At 39.2% G+C, this 22,001-nt stretch overlaps 2 protein-coding genes across 4 annotated transcripts in view; one reads left to right on the forward strand and one right to left on the reverse strand.

Moving 5' to 3' along the window:
• Window positions 1–19,992, reverse strand: part of NFE2L2 (NFE2 like bZIP transcription factor 2) — a 142,303-nt gene extending 122,311 nt beyond the window's left edge. The window contains exons 1-2 of the mRNA XM_025460296.3: window positions 19,932–19,992; window positions 10,979–11,064 (exon numbers count right to left, since the gene is read on the reverse strand). The gene's annotated coding sequence lies outside the window, so the exon portion shown is untranslated. The remainder of the gene's footprint in view (window positions 1–10,978; window positions 11,065–19,931) is intronic.
• AGPS (alkylglycerone phosphate synthase) overlaps window positions 18,908–22,001 on the forward strand; it is a 134,196-nt gene continuing 131,102 nt past the window's right edge. The window contains exon 1 of one of the 3 annotated variants that reach the window (XM_035698686.2): window positions 18,908–19,023. In XM_035698686.2, the coding sequence (XP_035554579.1) occupies window positions 18,986–19,023 (38 nt within the window). In that variant the 5' untranslated portion in view covers window positions 18,908–18,985. Of the gene's footprint in view, window positions 19,024–20,108; window positions 20,409–22,001 lie in introns of those variants that run through there. The other 2 variants (XM_049106174.1, XM_035698681.2) reach the window with 2 other exon arrangements.

The following is a 22,001-nucleotide window of genomic DNA, read 5'->3' on the forward strand; positions in this document are numbered from 1 at the left end:
ACACTTATCTGAGCCACCCAGATGCCCCAACAGATTTTTTTTAACCTGACTTTGAATCCTGACTCTATTATATGACAAGATCTTACTCTCTCCATACTGCAATTTCTTTGTCTGTAAAACCGGGATAATATTATTGCTAAATGGTTACTGTAAGGATTAAATGAGACAACCTATGTAAGCCACTTAGCACAGTGCTTGGCATCATGAATATTTTTTTTGGCATCATGAATATTAATTAATGTTGTTACTAAGAACTTTCTCTCTCATCACCTACCACTTTATCTTTCTTTTAGCCCATCTTTTTTCCTCTTTCTGTCTGAGGCTAATTCTACCTCTCTGTCTTCTCAGTTATCCATCTGTCCTCCCATCTGCCCTGTTTCTTAACCTTCCCCCTCTATTGACTTTTTTTCCCCTCCACATACAAAGAGTTCCAGTTTCCTCATTGTAAAATAACCCTCCTTCAATGCTGCATCTCTCTTTCTCACTTCCTATATGACTCCTGACTCTTCACAGCCAAATTTCTCAAAAGGCCAGTCTACACTTACTGTCTCTTCCTTACAGCCTCAATCCACTACAATCCCACTTCCTTCCATGTCCTTGGTAACGCTCTTGCCAATGTCCCTAATAACCTCATGATTGCTAAATCTGGAGGACACTCTAATGTCTTCACCTGCGGCTCTGATATTTCTTGCCAATCCCTCTTTGAAATTCTCTTTTCCTCTACTTCTGTTCTTCCACTTTGGTTTTGTACATACCTGGCCTGCCAGTTCACCTTAGTCTCTCTTTGGGTCACTCTTTTCCTACTCCACATTTAAATGTTGGTATTTTCCTAGTTCTGGCCTCAGACCTCTGGTCTCCATCAGTTCCTCAGTGACCTCACCTATCCAGAGGTTTCAGCCACCACTTTTCTCCTGATGACTGGAACATCTCTATTTCACACCTGGGATTTCCCACAGGTTTCTTGGACTCCTCTAAGGCATTAGTGTGCTAGTGGGCTTTGTGACTCTTTGGGAGAGGGAATGATGATATCCAGGGTTTATTTGACCACAAAGCCTTGTTGTTGTTTCTGCTTCTGCTGCTGCTGCTTCTTCTTCTTCTTCTTCTTCTTCTTCTTCTTCTTCTTCTTCTTCTTCTTCTTCTTCTCCTTCTTCCTTCTTCCTTCTTCTTCTTCCATCTTCTTCTTCCTTCTTCTTCTTCTTCTTTTTTCATGGAGAATCTTGCATACTAGTGCTCTGGGAAACACATTTTGGACAATCATGTTCCTTTCTTTACTATTCCCAGTCTGATTTAGTTGTATTTCCTTTGGGTGCCCGTAAGTATTTGCACACAGTCTATTCTATCCTCACCACATTATACTTCTCTGATTCTGCTACCAGCTCCTTGAAGGCAAGGCTTATCTCTCTTTGCATACATCGCACAGTGCCTGACATACAGAGTTTGCTTGAAAATGCTTGATGAGTGAATCATGCAGGAGTGAATGGTAACTACTTCCTGGTATAGCACAGAATATTCTATGGTACATTTAAAGTAGTACTAATTGGGGAGTACTTGACCCTGATGGTTGGTCTTGAACAAGTCTTGTTTTAGGGGCTATAGTAGCTGAAAAGAAATATGAGACAAACCTCTTTCCTCAAGGAAGACAAAATAAATTCAAATAAAGCCATGTGAAAATATCCAAGTGTTAAGATATATGTGCCTGAATATAAGTGCTATGGTACTCTGAATTTGTAGAGATTATTGAGGTCTGAAGTAGTCAGATTTGCTAAAGGTTATTATAAATGGTACTTCAGTGAAATTATTCTGGCAGGAATGTAGGTAAGAATAATTAAAAAGAGGGAGCCTGGAGAAAGTTATAATGGCCAGGAGTGAGGAGATTTGGCCTAGCATAAGCTATAGTGGGGAATAGTGAAGAGCAGGCAATTCCTTTTCTGGTATAATTTGGTGATGGTTAGAATGGAAGTGGAAGGACAGGACACAAGTGAAAGAGAGTTTTCAGGTTTCTATATGAGCCTAAAAGAACAGCGGCAACACCAGAAGATTTGAAGAAATTAGTTATTGCAGGTGTAGTCAATCTCAGCTCTTGGAAGTCACAACTCTAGAATATAGTGAGAAGGCTATTTAGAACTAATTATTATGCAAAGCATAGACTAGACAGAGACTTTGATTATGAATTTAAAAAAATATGTCCAATAGGTGAGCTGACATCATTGACTTGATAAGGTCTATAGGTAAAAATGACTAAAAACTTGCATAAATTTCAGATCAGGTTTGCTAAAAGTGTTATGCATGACAAACCATGAAAACAATAATGAGAAGTTCATGACTTCACATAAGCAAGTAGTAATACATTTTGTGATCCACTAATTCTGCTATTTGCAGCAAGTTGCAGCAAGTTCTCTAATTTCCCCAGTCAGAGGGAGATAATAGAGCAAAACATGCCTTGACCATATGTGTCTTCCAAATATTTGGCATTTCCATGATAATTTAGTACAATGAAACACGCTGGCACTGTAAGTCAACACTTAACCATTTCAGTAAATTACTTTAAAGAAACAAAATCAGCAGGTTTTAAAACCCAGATACAGTTTAAAAGTGATGCAAGTGAGATCTGGCTTTACTGGAAAACTCAGGCATTAAGAATACTGAATTGAACTTTATTAACTTTCTGACTTTGTGCTCTTCATCTTAAGCTTCTTTTTCATCATTTATTGAACACCCCCAGCATGCTTACACCCACTTAGAGCATACCAAATATGCAGTCCTAGAAGGTCACTTTCTTAAAAAAAAAATTGATAAATGCACAAAGATTTTTTTCTGGATAAAAAGAGCTGAAAGAGGATTATGAAGATTATTTATGAAATTCAGGGTGGGAAACTTATACCTAAATTAATGAAGTTTAGGTATAAAATCTGTCCATTTTATACAAACATGACATTTTGTCCAATTCTGAACCCCATTCTGTCTATAATGTTGTCAATTCAAGTTAAATATCAAGGACAGAGCTGCTAATATCTCAGCCTCCACCATATACAACTTTCCTATCATCTTCTCAAATAAATAAAGGTATACACTTGGAAGCATCATGATTCTTGCCATGTGCTGAGATTTTTAATGCTTCCTTCCTTTTCCTTTTGCTGTTCTTATAAATCTATGCCCATCCCCTCCATCCTAACTAAGAAGTAGTGGGCTTATTGCTTCTTCTATTCTACCATTTGTTGAATGTTTCACTATCATCTTGAATTCTCGTGCATTCATCCAGGAAATTAACAAGCTCACAAACCTTGGTTACCCATCTTGATTATGGCTTCCATGCACAGAAACAATGAATTTATATGTGTACATGTGAATGTTTGTGTGTGCAATAAGTTTTCTAGGTCTGCACAATTGGCTCAACTTACAACTAAAAGGTTTTGTTACATAATTTTAGCTTTCATCTCATATTCAAATCTTAAGAATATGTTCCCACAACTCTCATCCAGGACATTAACCATTAAACTCAGATAGACTATTTTAGGCTACCATTCACAGAATGATTCATCAATGATCACTGTTCTTTGGGTGCTGGTCTTGCTTATTCAAATCTTGAGCACTTACTCTGTAGGACCTTGAAATTAAGCCAATGTATCCCAAAGGGGTTAGGGGGGGAGTCATTCTGTGGATGAGCACATTGTATTACACAAGGTTGCAAAGAATTTCAGAATCTTTAATGAGTAAATGGGCAATGTGACTTTTCAAGGGGTGGAGTCATAGTGGGAAGTGTTTCCCAAATTTATGACAGTAGAACCACAGAAACATGCTGTCTCCAAAAGAACTAGCATCCTACAGAATTTATGCTGGGAAATCTCCAACTATCTCAATTTCCAAAGTGGCAGATCTCTGCAATACACAGTCTTCTTTTCTTTTTCTCCAGAGGAAAATTGCAGAACATTCCATAGGTCTCTGGAAAATGCTCAATGAGTGTTTGGTGTTGGACCAACTTTTAGTAGGGCACCAGAACCAGATGTATAACTACCAAACTAGTCTGATCACCTAATTAGTTCTAGGGTAGAACACAGGAATCCAGACTCAATACAGGCAGTTCTTCCGGTTATATTACACTTGGGGTATATGTGTGTGCACCTGTGTGTACGTATGTGTGTGTGTGTACATTACACTTGTATGGGAATTTTCAACTTAAAAATATTTTATATTAAAATTTCCATTTATCACCCTAGAAACTCCAACAATCTTAGCTTACAGCTAAAGTCAAAAGCTTTGCCTAAACCAATAAGCAATTATTAGTCATAGACTGAGAAAGGGAATGTGAAATCGAATGTAAAGCTTTATTAGTTTTTCTACAACCATATTAAATATTTGTGAGCATTTGAACTGTGGCTGAAGCAGACTTACCTGTTATTTCCCCTTTATTTGGATAGTCTTTTATTATGTTATAAAATGAACTTATTTGGTGTCATTTCTCCTTAAGAAGTCATTTTAATTGCTATTTGAGCAGGGCATTGGTACTTTCCTGATGGATTAATATTTTATTTTACTGATTTGTTTTAGCATTTTTATGTATACCAAAACTAAACAAAACTGGGTTGTCCTTCACCTTCTTTCTAGCATTAAACATTACATTTAGCCTTTTGCAAGTTTTAGGAAGTTTTGTTTATCTACCAGGCTGTAAAACAGAATGAAAAATGACAACATGTTCTTAGGAATACTTATATTTTTTAAAGACTATTAACTTTGAACAGTACTTTCATTTGTATTACTTCATTTGACCTTAACAATAGCCCAACAGATAATCAGATTAAGATCTCCACTCAAAAGGTAAGTACTGTGAGCAAAGGTAAGGAAAAGAAGAGAGCAAAAGTGGTATGTACAATCAGAACTTCAAACCAGGTCTCCTGACTCAAGAGTTTTGAGTTATTTCGATAAAAGCAGGTTTCTTCCCCTCTCTAGTACAGTGAGGTATATACCATTAGGCCCTCATGCTAAGTATATTCGGCAATTAAAGTTACACATCAGTTATTTCCATCACTGATCTAATGTTTGCTTTTTACTCTACTTCAACCAGACCAACGGTTGTACCTAATTAAATTATTTTAAGATTTGGGGATAAAATAACCACCACCCAGAAGCCATTAAAAAAGAAAAACAATTATCTTTACATTGTTAGTTGTAATCACTTTTCCTTCCCTGTTTTTAGGAGTAGGTATGAGGTTTTCCTCTCTTCCTTTAATATACATAATTGAAGAATGCTTTTCTGTTAACTTTTAAATGATTTTAGATTGTATCTCATTTCTTATCTTTCTTTCATCTTGTCTTATAAAATAAAAACCATCCTTCATGTTACTCTTTAGGTAATTTAGCCTCAAGGAGTCTTGTCTAGGCATCAGAGAAAATTCCCTGAAATATGAGTAACTGTAAAATTAGGCTCTTTTTTTTTTTAAAGGAAAAGAGTTTTAATGAATTGACAATAGTTTGGAAGTCATAATAGGAAGGAATATTTGTGTATATTCTTGTCAATTCCTCTGGAGGTCTTTGGGGTGCTCTGCCTTGAGTTAGAACCTTGATAGAAGGACAGATGATTGATCCTAGAGGTAGGTATGCTCTGCTTGACCTCTTAACTCCCTCTTAGGTGCCATCTCTATTTCTGACCTATTAAAACTTGCTCTTAGGAAAGAATCTGATATTAATCACTTATTCTTTGTTGAGATTATTACCTAGTTTTTTTGAGGTTGCTCTTTCATGTTTGTATAAAGTAAGATTTATTTCCTATGCTACCTCCATTGCGCCCTACTTCATACACACACAAATCATACAGAATAAACTTCTACCTGTGGTTAAGGACAAGCCAGTCCATGAGAGTTCTTCAAAAATAAACAAAAAAAATGAGAAAGGAATTAGACCTACTGCTAGAATCAACAACACTGTTCTTCCCTGGGGAAAAGTGTCTGCTAAAGTGAACCTAAAAGGAAAACCTAAATAATTTGGCTGCATAAACATAATAACGTATAGAGTGTAAATCAGAGAGGAGAGTCTCTCCATCCTGAACTATGTAATCTGTTAAAGAATAAGAAATATTTTATTTTATTTGGGGAAGAGTGTAATAGGTCTTTATTCTTTAGAGTGGTACCAAAAAACAAAACAAAACAAAAACAAAAAACCTACAAAAAACCCCCCACACCTCCTTTAAAAAGATACCAATGAATTATCTTGACAGAAAGAAAATACCTGACAACAATATAATTCCACATGTTCTGATAACATCAAGAAAGGACTCAAAAAGGAACCTGCACCTCAGAAAGAACTGTAGGATATTGAGAGGACTGTTGGGTTGGGAGGAGATAATGATTAATAGTGACTATTAGACTTAAAATGAGCAGTCATATGCATCAAACTCTTTCCATTAAAAAGAGTTAATTTATTATTCAACTGATTGTAAAAATGATTAAGCTCTTTTTACCAATGGGTAAAATTATCATAAAACCTATTTCTTTCATGATAACTATTATGAAAGTGAAAAGATGTCACTCATCTTTCCCTTTCTCTTCTACTATAGTTAAATAATCATTCTTCGATTTGCACAGTTTATCAATTTTATTTTTTTTAAAGGTTTTATTTATTCATTTATTTGAGAGAGAGAGAGAGAGCATGAGTGGAGGGTGGAGGTGGTGGGGAGGGGCAAAGGGAGAGGGTGAAGTGGGCTCCCTGTACAGGCTCCAGGAAGCATGATTGGGGCTCGATTGCAGGATCCTGGGATCATGACCTGAGCTGAAGCCAGATGCTTAACCAACTTAAGATGCTTAAGCCACCCAAGCGCCCCCAGTTTATCAATTTTAGAGCTACTTTTGAGTATGTTATTAGTCTTTATTTTCAATGAGACAGTATGTCCTTGTCAATAGATTGCATACTTTATTATAATTCTCATCAACATCAAATTTAAAAAAAATAGGCTTCTCTAGTTAGACAAATTTATTTACACTTCAGCGATTTATCCATATCAATTGCTATTGTTAGATCAAGATATTTGCAGTGATGACTTTGCATTCTGAAGGTATGGTAGGAAACCCTAAAATGCTTTTCAAAACTATTACTGCTAGAAAATCAACACGTAAATATGGATTTATAGATGAATACAGGGGAAGAGACTGAAGCATAACTTTTAATTTAGTATATATAAACTGAGGACTAGAGATAGGTAGGGGCTATCAATTTATAAATTTTCCAATGTTTTCTTCAAGGGTATTGTGGATGTGGGTATGGGAGATTATTTTCTTCCTTTGTTGAAATTTTAAGGCTGTTGAAGGCAAAAACCATATGCTGTCTTTTCTACCATGATTCTTTTGTTGTGGTGGTTAAGATAACAAATCAACAAAAAAAGCCAGGCTAGAGCATTTCTGTCAAGTCAGACGGAAGTCCACCAGGGCTGGGACTAGAAACCAGGAACCAGATTTTGGAAGAAGGGTACGTGTGACCCCATTTGGGAAAGGTGGGGATAAAATAGAAATTAGCGGCAATTGCTATTGCTGTCCATTTAGCTCTGAATGTACTTAAGCTTGGCATCCCTTGGCTTGAGTGCTTGATAGGGGTTCTCTTCTTTTATACACAGAGATTTATAGCATTAAGGTACTTTGAAAATTCTACATGACTGAAAGTTACTGTTTGGCTTCCTCTTTAGTAAGCAAACCATCCTAGATAGATCAGGGTCCAACTATACTTCACTCGAAGACCACTCTTGCAAATCCACTTTCATATATCCTCTCTCTAATACTTGAGAGTTATTTCTCTTCTTCTATCCTACATGTAGTACTCAGCCTCTAAAATGGTCCCCAATAATCCCTGCCTCTTGGTATTCACATCCTTGTGTCTCTCCTTCTATGATGTACTAGGGCTGGTCTGTGTGACCAACAGAATAAGGCATAAATGATGATATGTTATTTCCAAGACTAGATTATAAATGACTGTGGCTTCTATCTTGCATGCTCTCTCATCTGCTTGGTTTCCTCTTTCTCTTTCTCATTCTCTGTCTCATCATTTATTCTATGAGAAAACAGCTGCCATGCCAGGAGGACATTCAGGCAGCCTATGGAGAAAATCTTATAGTAAGGAATGGAGTTAGGCTAACCATCTTGTGAATGAACTTGGAAGTGAATTCTTTGACTCTAGTTAAGCCTTGAGATGAGATGACTACAACTCTGGCCAACAGCTTGACTGAAACATCCTAAGAGATTCTGGGCCAGAACCACCTGCATAAGCCACTGCTGAGTTCCTGATTCTCAGAAACTATATGAGATCATAATGTTTGTTGTTTTAAGCTGCTAAATTTTAGGGTACTTTGTTAGCCAGCAATTGATAGCCCATATACCACAAGTATACTGAAATGTGAAATATTGGCTTTATATTAGGTTGAAGAAATGACTTCTCTTACTGTTTTTGCAGTAAAATTTTTCTGAAACTTTTTTCCCTGACATTTTAAGATCTGCTGGAAGATCCATAGATTGGTTATAATAAACAAACTTCCTTGATGATGGAGTAATCTTTAGAAAATCATGGTTAGAACTTGGGATGCTGCTGACTACAAATGCATTTATAGCTAAGTAGCAAAAGGGCAGGTTAATGGGTAGCCACTGAAGGCTGATTTCCCTGACCTCTGAAAAGTATCACTCAGAACTAGTATACACAGTGATTCATTCACTTAAATATCTTCCCCTCCCGTTAGTAGAATCCCTAGCTGCTGTGGGGCCAAATGTCTACATGATTATTATTGCATCTGGTATCATGTTTTTCCAGCTGGTGCACTGTTCCCTTGTAGGAGATTTCTTGATGTTCACCCCTCTACCAGCCTCCTGCTTGCTCTCTGGATGCTCATCCTATGATCCTACCCTACACAGGCAATCTCTTCTAACCTGAACTGTGATTAAATAACTGGGCTTAAAAGCTACTTATGAATTATATAGCTCATCATAGAAATAAATTGCTAGAACCGACTATAATTAAAATTTCAGTAATGTGAATTTCAACTCTGCCTCACCTTCAACTACACATAAGCAAATTAGAATATTACTTTTGGACAAGTAGGGTTGGGTTTGGTTTTCTTTCTTTCTTTCTTTCTTTCTTTCTTTCTTTCTTTCTTTCTTTCTTTCTTTCTTTCTTTTCTTTCTTCCTTTCTTCCTTTCTTTCTTTCTTCCTTTCTTTCTTTCTTCTTTCTTTCTTTTTCTTTCTTCTAGAAATAAGAAATGAATTGGGGTAGCTCAGTTTGATAAGTGTCTGACTCTTGATCTCAGCTCAGGTCTTGATCTCAAAGTCATGAGTTCAAGCCCATGTTGGGCTCCATGCTGGGCATAGAGCCTACTTTAAAAAAAGAAATAAATGAATCATAGTCTCCTAATATTTAAATCCCTTTGAAACAGAAGTGGGAAATTATTTAACACTGCAAACACACCATTATTTTGCACACAAGCTTCAAACAAGCTAGATGAAGGATACTTTTTGAGGACTATATTCAGAGGGTCAGACAATGGCCTTAAAGAGTGTATTTTTAAAAGGTCCCCCAGGATGCCTGGATGACTCAGAGGTTGAGCATCTGCCTTTGGCTCAGGGCGTGATCCAGGGTCCCAGGATGGAGTCCCACATCAGGCTCCCTGCATGGGGCCTACTTCTCCCTCTGCCTGTGTCTCTGTCTCTCTCTCTCTCTCTCATGAATGAATAAATAAAATCTTAAAAAAAAATAAAAATAAAAAGGTCCCACTTTAGCAGAATTAGTTGGCCTCCAAATGACTATCCTCACATTCATGCCTTGCAGTCTGGGTATTAGTGGTTCTACTCAGGGCTCTATTTTGAGGTATGTTTCCTGCCTTGGTTTCTCTCAGGGAGATTTCCTGACATTGGTTTTGGTCATCTTCCCATGACCCTGTCTCATTTTACTGACTCTGAATACCTTCTTACCTCTTTTCTAGCTCTCATTATATAAACTCAAGTTGAAAAACAGGAAAGAAAAAATATGGGTTTAATAGAAAGAAAAAATACAAAGGGGGGGTTGTTTAAAAATTAAGAAAAAAATAAGAGCATGAAGAAGCTACCATATATCTTTGTTTGACAACATATTCATTTAATATGTCAATACTTTATTTTAAAATATTTTATTTATTTGAAAGAGAGAGCACAAGTGGGGTGAGGAGTAAGAGGGACAAGCAGTTTCCCCACTGAGCCGGAAGCCCAACACAGGGCTTGATCCCAGGCTTGAGCCCCTGAGATCATGACCTGAGCCAAAGGCAGACGTTTAACTGAGCAACCCAGGTGCCCCTGGGTTAGATTTTAAAAGGTAGATTTCAAAAACAGATATTGCTTCTCTAAAAGCAGATTTTGGGGTGCAGTGGAAACACTGCATGGGTAGTTAGTAGATCATTTTAAGCTTTTGATTCAAAGTGGGTTTTATACCTCTACAAGCTTTAAGGAGATGTGATTGCTGGTGGTGGGAGGTAGTGCCATGGTTTAGTAAGACTAGAGACAAAACTTCTTTACCTGTAAAAGGATAAGGATGGGATGACCATTAGAGGTGTGTGTACCCCTAATAGACTCATAGTAGCTTTCTTGCAGAATAACCTAAGGCAGTAGGGAGTAAAGATGGCTTCTCCATTCAGGAAAGGTAATAATAGGAAATGAGTGAGTAGAAAGAAAGGTGAGGGACACCTATAGAGGGTTAAGCAGACAAATTATTTCTACCGTAAGTTCTTCTGAAAATGGAGTAGGATTCCTAAGAATGTATATAGTCCTGAAGCAGCCGAAGGTAGATTTAGCCAGAGTTGTTACAGGTGCCTGAAAACCACTGACTTTTTGCCACAACAGCCTCAAACTTGGCTCTCTTTGAGGCTCTGGAGGACTTGTAGCACATTCAAAGACTTACTTCATTTCTTTATCCCCAGGGAATATGTTTGAGCAATGGAAAAAAAAAATTTCCCAGCATACCTGAATTAGGACAGAAAAGACTTACCTTTGAGAATATCTCTTTTCCTGGGTACTGGATCACTGTTGTCCACACACACACACAAATGGACTAATCAAGAAGGCTTAAGAAACCTGAAGGTATGAAAAGGCCAAATGGTAGGATTTGTAAATAAACAATTTCCAAACCATGATCTCCATAGCTTAAAAAAAATTGCCTTGGGAACAATTGGTCCAGGATATCCTTTTAACTATTTACCACTGATCTAAATACAATGATAAAAATAACTTTATAAGCCTAGAATGGGAGTGAGCCTGAATTTACAAGGTAAATCAATAACTTAATTAATGATTAAGTACAAATCTTGTTATGTCACAAAAGCCACACTAAATTTATTGACCCCAGTTATAAGAATTAAGTTTCTGTTCATACATGAATTGCATTTCGAAATTTTATTTTTTCAAAATTTGATTTTAAAGTGTAGGCATCATTTCCAAAATGTAAGAAATTTAAAAATATATATTTTATATGATTATGGAATTTGCCTTAATTATGAAATTATGCCTTAATTATTTTTGACAACTTTGTTTTATTAATAATGGCACTGCATACTACTTTATGGCAATAGAACCACTTCCAGCATCTAATTGTCTAGAGTTTACCCAGCAAACATTTTAGCAGACATCTATAGAAATACTTTAGAGCAACAGTTCTCAAGATGTGGCCTGGAAACCCTGGTGGGTGCTTGAAACACTTTCAGGGTGTCAGCAAAGTCAAAACCATTTTCATAATAAGACTAAGGTGTTATTTGTCTTTTTCACTCTCATTCTCTCATGAGTGTTAAGTTTTCAGTAGTTAAATGGCACGTGATATCTCAACAGATTGAATTCAGAAGCAGATATGAGAATCCAGCTGTCTTCTATTAAGCTAGGCATTAAAGAAATTTGCAAAAATGTAATGGAATGCCATTCTTCTCAGGTTTTTTTCCTCTGGGAAATACAGTTATTTTTAATAAAAGTATTTTATTTAGATTAATACATATTGGTTTCTCATTATAAAATAATAAAGAATTACTTTAAATGTTTTTCAATTTTAATTTCTAATACGGTATAAGTAGACAGGTATGTAGCAGATATAAACAAAAGCTAGGGGCAGCCCCGGTGGCGCAGTGGTTTAGCGCCGCCAGCAGCCCAGGGTGTGATCTTGGAGACCCTGGATGGAGTCCCATGTCGGGCTCTGCATGGAGCCTGCTTCTCCCTCTGTCTGTGTCTCTGCTACTCTCTCTCTCTGCATCTCTATGAATAAATAAATAAAATCTTAAAAAAAAAAAGCTATTGGGAGGGGGTCTTAATTTTTAAGATTATTAAAATACCCTAGAGACTTTACTTAAAAGCTTAAAAGTTTAGGAACACCTTGGTGGCTCAGTGGTTGAGCACCTTCCTTTGGCCTAGAGCATGACTCTGGAGTCCCGGGATTGAGTCCCACACCAGGCTCCCTGCATGGAGGCTGCTTCTCCCTCTGCCTGTCTCTGTGTCTCTCATGAATAAATAAATAAAATCTTTAAAAGAAAACTTAAAAGTTTACTGTGTTAGAGTATTAATTGATAAAATATCGAATCTTGATTTTATATGTCCTAAGGAAAATAATTATTTTAAAGTGACTGTAATTTTGGCTTCCAAAATGCCTGCACACTTTTCATTTAACAATAAATCTGACAGGTAGGTAGCCTAGAAATTACTCCTGCCAGAAATATGAAAAAATAAAGAAATAGAGAATTTTAGATTGTATAGTAATCTAAGAGCGGTAAGACAACATAAAGTACTTTCAACTCTACCCCAATGATTTAGCTAAGTAAGTCAGTTTCTCCTTGCCTATATGGTGTGATTGACATCCTGGAATAGAAATGTATTGTGACAGAACATGGAACCACCTTTAGCCACTTTCACATTAAATATCTTCACTTCCTAAGCTACATCAGTGCCCTTTACTGGAGAGACACCTAACCACAGTTCAGTGCTCTCCTGTTATTCAAAAGCATCGTTAAATTCTTTTGTAGTTCTTCAGGTCTTCATCATTTGCTGGTACGGTCTCTTTTTACAACTGCCAACAGGTCCTCTGGTATATCCAATGGGCTGGCTTCAACTTGAGAACGAATTCCAAAGTAGTAGTCTTTCCAGGTATATCATGCTAATCCTCTGCTCAAGAGCTTGTAATAGCTCCCGCTAGATCAAGTTTTGACTCCTCCATTAAGTTTTCAATGCTCTGATGATTTGGTCTCACATTACCCATTCAGCCTTATTTGTTCTCTCTCTAATACTGATTATCTTTTCTAGGAAGCCTGTCATCCTTAAACTAGCCTCACTTTCACTTCCATAATAGCAATTAAAATTTACTATATTTTTTTGCTAATTAATCCTTTAATAGTTCTGGGAAGTAGTCATTATCATCTCAGTTTTCCAGATGAGGAGCCAAGCCCTGAGATATTAGTGTGAGAAGCTCAGATAATATATCTGGTCAATGATAGAGCCAATATTTGAACCCAATTCTGTCTGGTAGTGAGGCTAGTGCTCTCAGCCATTACACCAAATATATGAGTAAGTCAATTAAACTTAAATGGGCTAAATGATCCAATATTTTATACTTGGGCTGCTTAAAAGAAAACATGTAAGGGGCACCTGGGTGGCTCAGGTGGTTAAGTTGCCTACTCTTGATTTCAGCTCAGGTCATGATCTCAGGATCTTGAGATCAAGCCCCATATTAGCTCCCCACTCAGTGGGGAGTCTGCTTGAGATTCTTTCCCTCTGTCCTTCCTCCACCACCTCTCTCTCTAAAATAAAATAAATAAATCTTAAAAAAAAAACCAACCACCTAAGCTGTTTACAAGAGACACATTTAGGGATCCCTGGGTGGCGCAGCGGTTTGGCGCCTGCCTTTGGCCCAGGGCGCGATCCTAGAGACCCGGGATCAAATCCCACGTCGGGCTCCCGGTGCATGGAGCCTGCTTCTCCCTCTGCCTGTGTCTCTGCCTCTCTCTCTCTCTCTCTCTCTCTGTGTGACTATCATAAATAAATAAAAGTTTATTAAAAAAAAACAAGAGACACATTTAAATATATATGTATACAGAAATATTAAAAGTTAAAGGATAGGAACACACACACACACATAGGTGTAGCTAGAGTTCAATACAAAAATCATTATTAAAAACAAAGAGGGATATTTGATAGTTGTAAAAGATTCAATTTATCAGGAAAATATAATTTTGACATGTCTAATACATAGTTTTGAAGTAGAAAGCAAAGATTAGCAGTACAAGGAAAATTAGATAAATCCATAAAAACAGTGGGAGATTTTAATATGCTTTAATAACTGATAAAAATAAGTAGACAAAATAAAAAAAAACAGGATATTAAGATTTAAAAAACTTAATGATTAGGTCCAATTTATTTTTGGGGAACACTATATCCTAAAACAAGAGCAAATACAAATTTTTTTCAAATACAAATGAAAATTATTTGGGACTGGATAATAATGAAGATATTGTTATCAAAACATGAATGAAGTCAATTACTTAGAGAAAAATGTATAGTCCTAAACACATATATTAGAAAACAAACATACAAAAAAGGCTAAAAAATAAAAAAGCTAAGCATTCACCTCAAGAAACTAAGAAATAAAAAGTAGAGGATAGGAATCAATAAGGAATATTAGCAGAAGTTAATGAAAGAGAAAGCATACATAAAATAGAATCAACAAAGGCAAATGCTGGTCCTGTAAAAAAAAAGTAATAAAATTGATAAATACCTGGCAAATTGATAAGAGGGAGAGAGAGAGAGAGCGAGCAAAATAACCAATGTTGAGAATGAAAAGTGGGACATTATCAAAGATCTTATAGCTGTTAAAATGACAATAGAAGACACTATGGAAAACTTTGTCAATAAATTTGAAAATGTAATTTAAGCAGATAATTTCCTAGAAAAAATGCAGTCAAAAACTGAAACAAGTAGAAACAGAAAATCAGAATAACATTAAACTATTTAATCTATAAATAAAAACCTTTCTGTAAAGCAAGCTCTAGGTTCAGACCATTTCTTTGGCGAATTCTAACAAAGGAAGAAATAATGATCAATTTTACACAAACTCTTCTCAAAACTTAGAAAACAAAGGAGTACTCACTAGCTGGTTTCATGAGGCCAGCAAAAGTTGACATGCTCCTATTAGGAAAATAATAGACCAGCCTTACTAGAAGCAAAATCTTAAACAAATTTTAAGTCACTATTAAGTAATATATAAAAAGGCCAATACTTCATGATCAAGTTGGATTTATGCTAGCATTGCAAGATTGGTTAACAGTGGAAAAACAATCCATGTAATTTACTGTACTAACAGAACAAAAGAGAAAAATCATGTTATCATCTCAACAGATGCAGAATAAACATCTGATAAAACTCAATATATATCCATGATAAAAACTCTCAACAAACTAGGATTAGAAAGGGAGCTCCTTAATCTACTAAAAGGTTAAGGAAAAAAAAGAACAACAACTAGCAAACCACTTCAAACAATGGTGAAATGTTGAGACATTTCCCTTTGAAACCAGGAATAAGATAAGGGTGCTACTCTTACAACTTCAATTCAACATTGTACTTGAGTTCCTAGCCAGCTGAATAAGGCAAGGAAAAAAAGTGTAAGGTATAAGGATCAGAAAGAAATCAACTGAAGAAATTAACTGTTATCGTTCACAAATGATATTGATATAATTGTATGTAGAAGATCTAAAAGAGTACCAAAAAAATAATAAAATAAAAGAGTATACCATAGTTAAGACATGTGATACTGGCATAAGATAGACAAATAGACCAATGGATTAAAATACAGAGCCCAGAGATAGACAAATGCTATTTGGACACTTATGACAAAGATGGCAATGTAGAACAAGATCTGATTTTTTTTTTTTTAAGATTTATTTATTTGAGAGAGAGAGAGAGAGAGAGAGAGAGAGAGATTATGCATGCCCAAGCTGGGGGGATGAGCAGAGGGAGGGAAGAGAGAGAATCCCAACCAGACTCCCACTGAGTGCAGAGCCTGATGTGGTGCTTGATCTCAACACTCTGAGATCATGACCTGGGCTGAAATCAAGAAGTTGGATGTTCAACTGACTAAGCCACCCAGGCACCCCTGGAACGAGATCATTTCAACAAGTGGTACTAAAACAGCTGGATACTCATATGGAAAAAACCCCCAGAAACCTGATCTTTACCCCATAAACAAAAATTAATTCCAAGTAAACTATAGATGAAAGGAAAAACTATAAGGCTTCTAGAAGGCAATACAAGAGATTTATTTTCATTATACATTCACAAATGATGATATCCAAATGGTCAACAAACATACAAAAAAGTCCCTCGACTTCATTAGTAATCCGGAGATATGAATCACAGTTAATAGTAGATAATAGCTAAAACTTAACTAGACTGACAAAACATATGGTAGAACAATGGCAATTCTCATATGCTGCTGGGATACATTTGTGCAATTTCTGTGGAATAGTTTGGCAATTCACTACCTATTAAACATATGCATAGTTGGTGACCTAGTAATGCTACTCTTACGTGGGTACTTAACAGAAATTCATCTACATGTACAACTAGAGACATAAGCAAAAATGTTCATAGCAAGCTTATCCACAATAGTCCCAGCCTTATCGACAATAGTCCATTAATTATAGAATAGATAAACTTGGGTAGCCCCGGTGGCTCAGCAGTATAGCGCTGCCTTCAGCGTGATCCTGGAGACCCGGGATCGAGTCCCACATCGGGCTCCCTGCATGGAGCCTGCTTCTCCCTCTGCCTCTCTCTCTCTCTCTGTCTCTCATGAATAAATAAAAATCTCGGGGATCCCTGGGTGGCGCAGTGGTTTAGCGCCTGCCTTTGGCCCAGGGCGCGATCCTGGAGACCCGGGTCGAGTCCCACGTCAGGCTCCTGGTGCATGGAGCCTGCTTCTCCCTCTGCCTGTGTCTCTGCCTCTCTCTCTCTCTCTGTGACTATCATAAATAAATAAAAATTAAAAATAAATAAATAAATAAAAATCTCAAAAAAAAAACAAAACAAAAAAAAAACCTCTGGTATATATATTTAAAGGAATACTATATGGCAAAGAAAATGGATGCACTATAACTACATGCAATAATATGGATAAATATCACAAACATGTCAAAGAAACCAAAGAAGAACATACCATATATATGATCATATAAATTCAAAAAGCAGGTAAGGGATGCATGCCTAATTGTGAGAACCATAAAGAAAAACAAGGAAATGTGTACTATAAAACTGAGGATGGTGGTTACCTTCAGCAGGTAGGGAGAGTGAAGGGATTGGGAGAAGGCATAGGGGGATTTCCAGGGTGCTAGCAATGTTCTATTTCTCAATATAAATGAAAGTTACAGGGGTGTTTGATTTGTGATAATTTATGCTTTAGCTCACTTTTCTCTGTGTTATATTTTGTAATAAACATGTATTAAATGCAAGAATTCCTTAATTCAGGGATTTCCTTAAAGCAGGTTATTCTGTTGATGTACGCAAAATTTGTAAACTTTGCTTCCTGAGAATTCGTGAGACAACGGTGGAGAAATCAGTGAACTATTGCCTAGTGTTAGACTAAACTCTCTGAGAGTCAAGTAAAAATAAACCTCAATTGGACAACGGTGAAGAAATCAGTGAACTATTGACTAGTGTTAGACTAAGCTCTCTGAGAGTCAAGTAAAAATAAGCCAGCAGTTCTGCAGAGAAGTAATGGAAATCAGGGCTGTAAAGAAATTTTGTGCATGTTTCAGGCATTAATCTCACCTATTTAGACTTTTTTGTGCCTCATATTAGAAGAGATATAAATGCAAATAAAAGCCATTCCATTTAAAATTCCTCATGTTCTTGGGCTCACCCTTTGTTTCTGTGCATGTGGTCCGCCCTCCATTAGGATCTAGGCTATTAAGCGCCAAGTGTTCCAGGACTCAGAAGGAACAGGTGTATTGAGATGGCCCCACTGAATGTTATATTCACCGAGATTTTGCTTTTTCTAGGAATCATAAGCATCTCAATGGACCATGCTTTGTGTGAAACATTCTTTCTTTGAAATATACTTCATGGCACTCTGCTTGGGCTTTGCTTTTGTAAGGAGAGGGGGTAGGAAACTCTTCACCAGGATCATCTACATCACACTTATTCTAACCAACAGTACCATACATTCCCCACCCCCCACACATATATCTTAACTCCTAATTAGCCTGATTATGTCATGTAGATGAGGTATTGACTTATGATATTTTCGCATCTCAGAGAATTAGGTACATTTGCTTTTACTACCTGTACTTCATTACTACATACATATTTGAAAAAAACTATCAGTAGTTTTTCCACTGGTATATAATTTTGGTTTACATCAAACTTTTCATCACCCAGGAGGAAAGGTTTTTTGTTACTCTGTTGATATGTGCAAAACTTTTAAATATTGCCTCCTGTGAGCTGATGGGAAGCATATCCACACTTCAATTTGGACAACAGTGAAGAAATCAGTTAACTGTTGACTAGTGTTAAGCTGAGAGTCAAGCAAAAATTAATAGAGCAGTCAGTCGCATTCCAAAAAATTGAGGACGTTGTTATTTATAATATAGCATTTTGGCAAGAAAAGTGCCAATTTTACATGATTGCAGGCAAATGTGCTAGTTGGTTTTTTTTTTTTTTTTTTTAATTTAACTTATTTATTAACGAGAGACACAGGGAAAGAGAGAGAGGCAGAGACACAAGCAGGCCCCATGCAGGGAGCCCGATGTGGGACTCCATCCCAGGTCTCCAGGATCACGCCCTGGGCGGAAGGCAGCACTAAACCTCTGAGCCACCCAGGCTGCCCACTAGTTGGTATTTTAATGCTGTTCTAGTAACATGTAGAAAGGGTGTGAGAAACTTGAGGGTTAGAGTAGCTGAACTCTCAAGCCTGAGGAGACTCTCTCTTTAGAGCACTCAGTTACTCCTCCTGTCCCTTTTCTTCACTCCTCCATTTGAAATGCCAATGGAGAAAAGGAGCAGCTACAGAGGAGTTGGGTATGTGATTCTAGAGCTAGAATGGTTACTTAATGCTGATCTCTTTCTTAAGATCTGGATATCTGGCATTTAAATCAGGTCTTTCTCAGGAGTATTAAGTAATTCTTTTGTGTTAGTCAACTCCTGGAATGTCTTAACTTTCATGGAGCGCATGTTAGAAAGAAGGGGACTTCATTGGGCTGGGAATGCCGGTGACAACTCTTTTTCTTACCATTCCCAGGGCTCATCTTTGAATTGCACCGTATGCCAGAAGGAACCTTACCTCTTCTAATGGTTAGGCCTGCAAGGTGCTTTATAAAAACAAAAGCCTATCTAATGCACTGGCCGAAGACACTTATGGAGCCCTGCCCTATGACGTCTCCCTAATTTCACCAAGTGCCGTTACCCAGAAAAGTGCATTTGTAGCCAAGCGAGAAGTTCTGAGAAGTTCTAAAAACAGCCGTTGGGTAATTCTCTCTGTAGCAACAAAAAACTCTGCCTGTAGGCAAGTAAGGAGGGAGGCACATCATTCAGTAACGAGCGGAAAGGAAATCTCGGTTTGCAGCTCAGCTTTACGTCCTTAGGCCGGTCAGTTCTCTGAGCCTCAGTTTTTTCATCTGTAAAATGGGAGATTGCTTGAGGTCTAGCGTTAAGCACAGCGCCGATCACGAAGTAGGCGATGAGGAAATAAATGACAGCTATTTGGTCTGATGGTTACGGGCGAGGAGTCCGTTTTAAGTTTGGTGAAGCGGAGGGGACACGCGGGGGGAGTAGAAGGGGCTGGTTCAGGGGAAGGATGGCGCTGTCCTAGGCGTCGGCCCCGGGGAGCTACACGGGGGCCCGGGAGGGTGCTGGGGCACCTGGCGGGGGGGAGGGGGGCTGCGGTGGGGATTCCGGCTCGGCGCAATCCGTGGACGGCTGGAACTCACCTGCGGGGCAGGTGCTGGGCGTCCGAGGCGTGACCGCGGAGGGCGGGCGGGTGGGCGGGCGCTGAGACCGTGCGGCTGCCGGCGCATGGCACCCGCCGCCCAGCCGCCGCGGTGGCTGCCGGGATGCGCCGCAGCGAATGGTCGCGCCGGGCGCCGCTCTGAGTGACCTTTCACCCGCGCCCAGCGGTCCGGGCGGTGGCACAAGGCGGAAGCCATGGCGGAGGCGGCGGCTGCAGCCGGAGGGCCGGGCGTGGGCGCGGGCTCAGGCTCCGCGGCGGGCGGGGGCCGGGACTCCCACCCGGGCCGGGACCGAGCGGGGCGGAGGCTCCGGGTTCTCTCGGGCCATCTGCGGGGCCGGCCCTGGGAGGCTGTGAGTACCAATGAGTGCAAAGCGCGGAGAGCCGCGGCGGCGGCGGCGCCGGCGGCGCCCACTGCCGCTCCCGCCGCGCAGGAGTCGGGCACCATCCCCAAGAAGCGGTGAGCAGCGGCTCGGCGGAGCGGGCTGGCGGCGGCGGCGGCGGGCGGGGCCCGTGCTGCGGGGGGCGACGGAGGCAGCCTGGTCCCCGGAAGGGCAGGCGCATCTCCCGAGAGGGTGGACGGGACCCCGGGCTCCGGCAGGAAGGCGGCGGCGCGGGATGCCGGGTTCTGGCTCCCTTACTCGAGAGTCACAAAATCTGAAGAACTCTTTTTTTTGGGGGGGGAAGGCTTCAGCCACCCCCCCCCCCGCTTTCTTGGATTCTTAATTACCAGGAATTCATGATCTTGAATTAATTCTTGGGCATGATAAGGTCTTGCAGCGGATACAGAGGGTTCCGTGATGCGCCTCCCAAGAAGCCTGATGGAAGCGTGTACTGGATGCTGGGTCTCTTGCAATTGGCGCAAGCCTGGGTGGTGTGGCTCTTGGAGGAAGGTGCTGACGGGGTGTCTGTGGGGCAGGTGTGCGTTTGCTGAGGGGCACGGGCCTTGACTTTGAGGGAGGAAAGTGAGGGGTGGTGATAAGCAAAAAAAACCCCAAAAAACAAAACAAAACAAAAACAACTTCAGAAGCTAACTAATGATTCAGACTGTGGTGGTGGCTGCTGAGCTCCGGTGTAACTAGAAGCTGAAAGCCCCTTGCCTGTGGATGAGGATTTTTTTTTGAGATCTTGACTTAGTACTTTTTGGAGAAATATTAAGCGCTGTTGGAAGCTACTAGAACAAACTCTTTTCTGAGATGTGGCCCTTGTCACGCGGATGAACTTTCAGGGTGAGAGAAAGTGTGGGTAATGTTTCATGGGTGCTTGTCCATGTGCCAGAGACTGTTAAATCTATTACTTCTTTTACTCCTCTCCAAACTCTGAGGTAGGTACAGTCATCTACAGATGAACGAGTAGGACATTTAGAAGTTTGTTTCAGATTCCCAAATACATCTTATTAACTCGAGGGCCAAATTCTTAGCTTGTACTACTTATGACGAATTCATTCAGTAATTCCGCATCCATGAGTCCTTCCTCTGCCGGGTGTATACTCTGCCAGGAATACAGAGACTTAAAAATGCAATATTTACTTTAGGAGCTAACAGCCTAGTAAGGTAAAGGTAGAATACGGTGTGATAAGAAATTTAGCTGGTGACCATAGCAAATGGTCACTTAACCCAGTTTTATTTATTTATTTTATTTTTTAAAGATTTTATGTATTCATGAGAGACACAGGGAGAGAGAGAGAGAGAGAGAGAGAGAGAGGGAGGCAGAGACACAGGCAGAGGGAGAAGCAGGCTCCACGCAGGGAGCCCGACGTAGGACTCGATACCGCGTCTCCAGGACCAGGCCCTGGGCTGAAGGCAGCGCTAAACCGCTGAGCCACCCGGGGATTCCCCCCTTTAACCCAGTTTTAGATATGTATGTAAGGTGGAAGGCTTCCGGGAGTAAGGATTGAGTGGATCTTGAAGTTTGGTTTGGAAGTAACCTGGTGAAAGAGAAAAGTGTTCTTGGCAGAAAAACAATGTGTTCACAGGTAAAGCAGTGAAAGATTAGGAAACTGGTTGAGTTCAATGTGGTAGGAGGAGCTGAGAATAATAGAGGGTGAGGGTTG

Source organism: Canis lupus, chromosome 36 (genome assembly GCF_003254725.2).
Source record: "Canis lupus dingo isolate Sandy chromosome 36, ASM325472v2, whole genome shotgun sequence".
NCBI classification, from domain to species: Eukaryota; Metazoa; Chordata; class Mammalia; order Carnivora; family Canidae; genus Canis; species Canis lupus.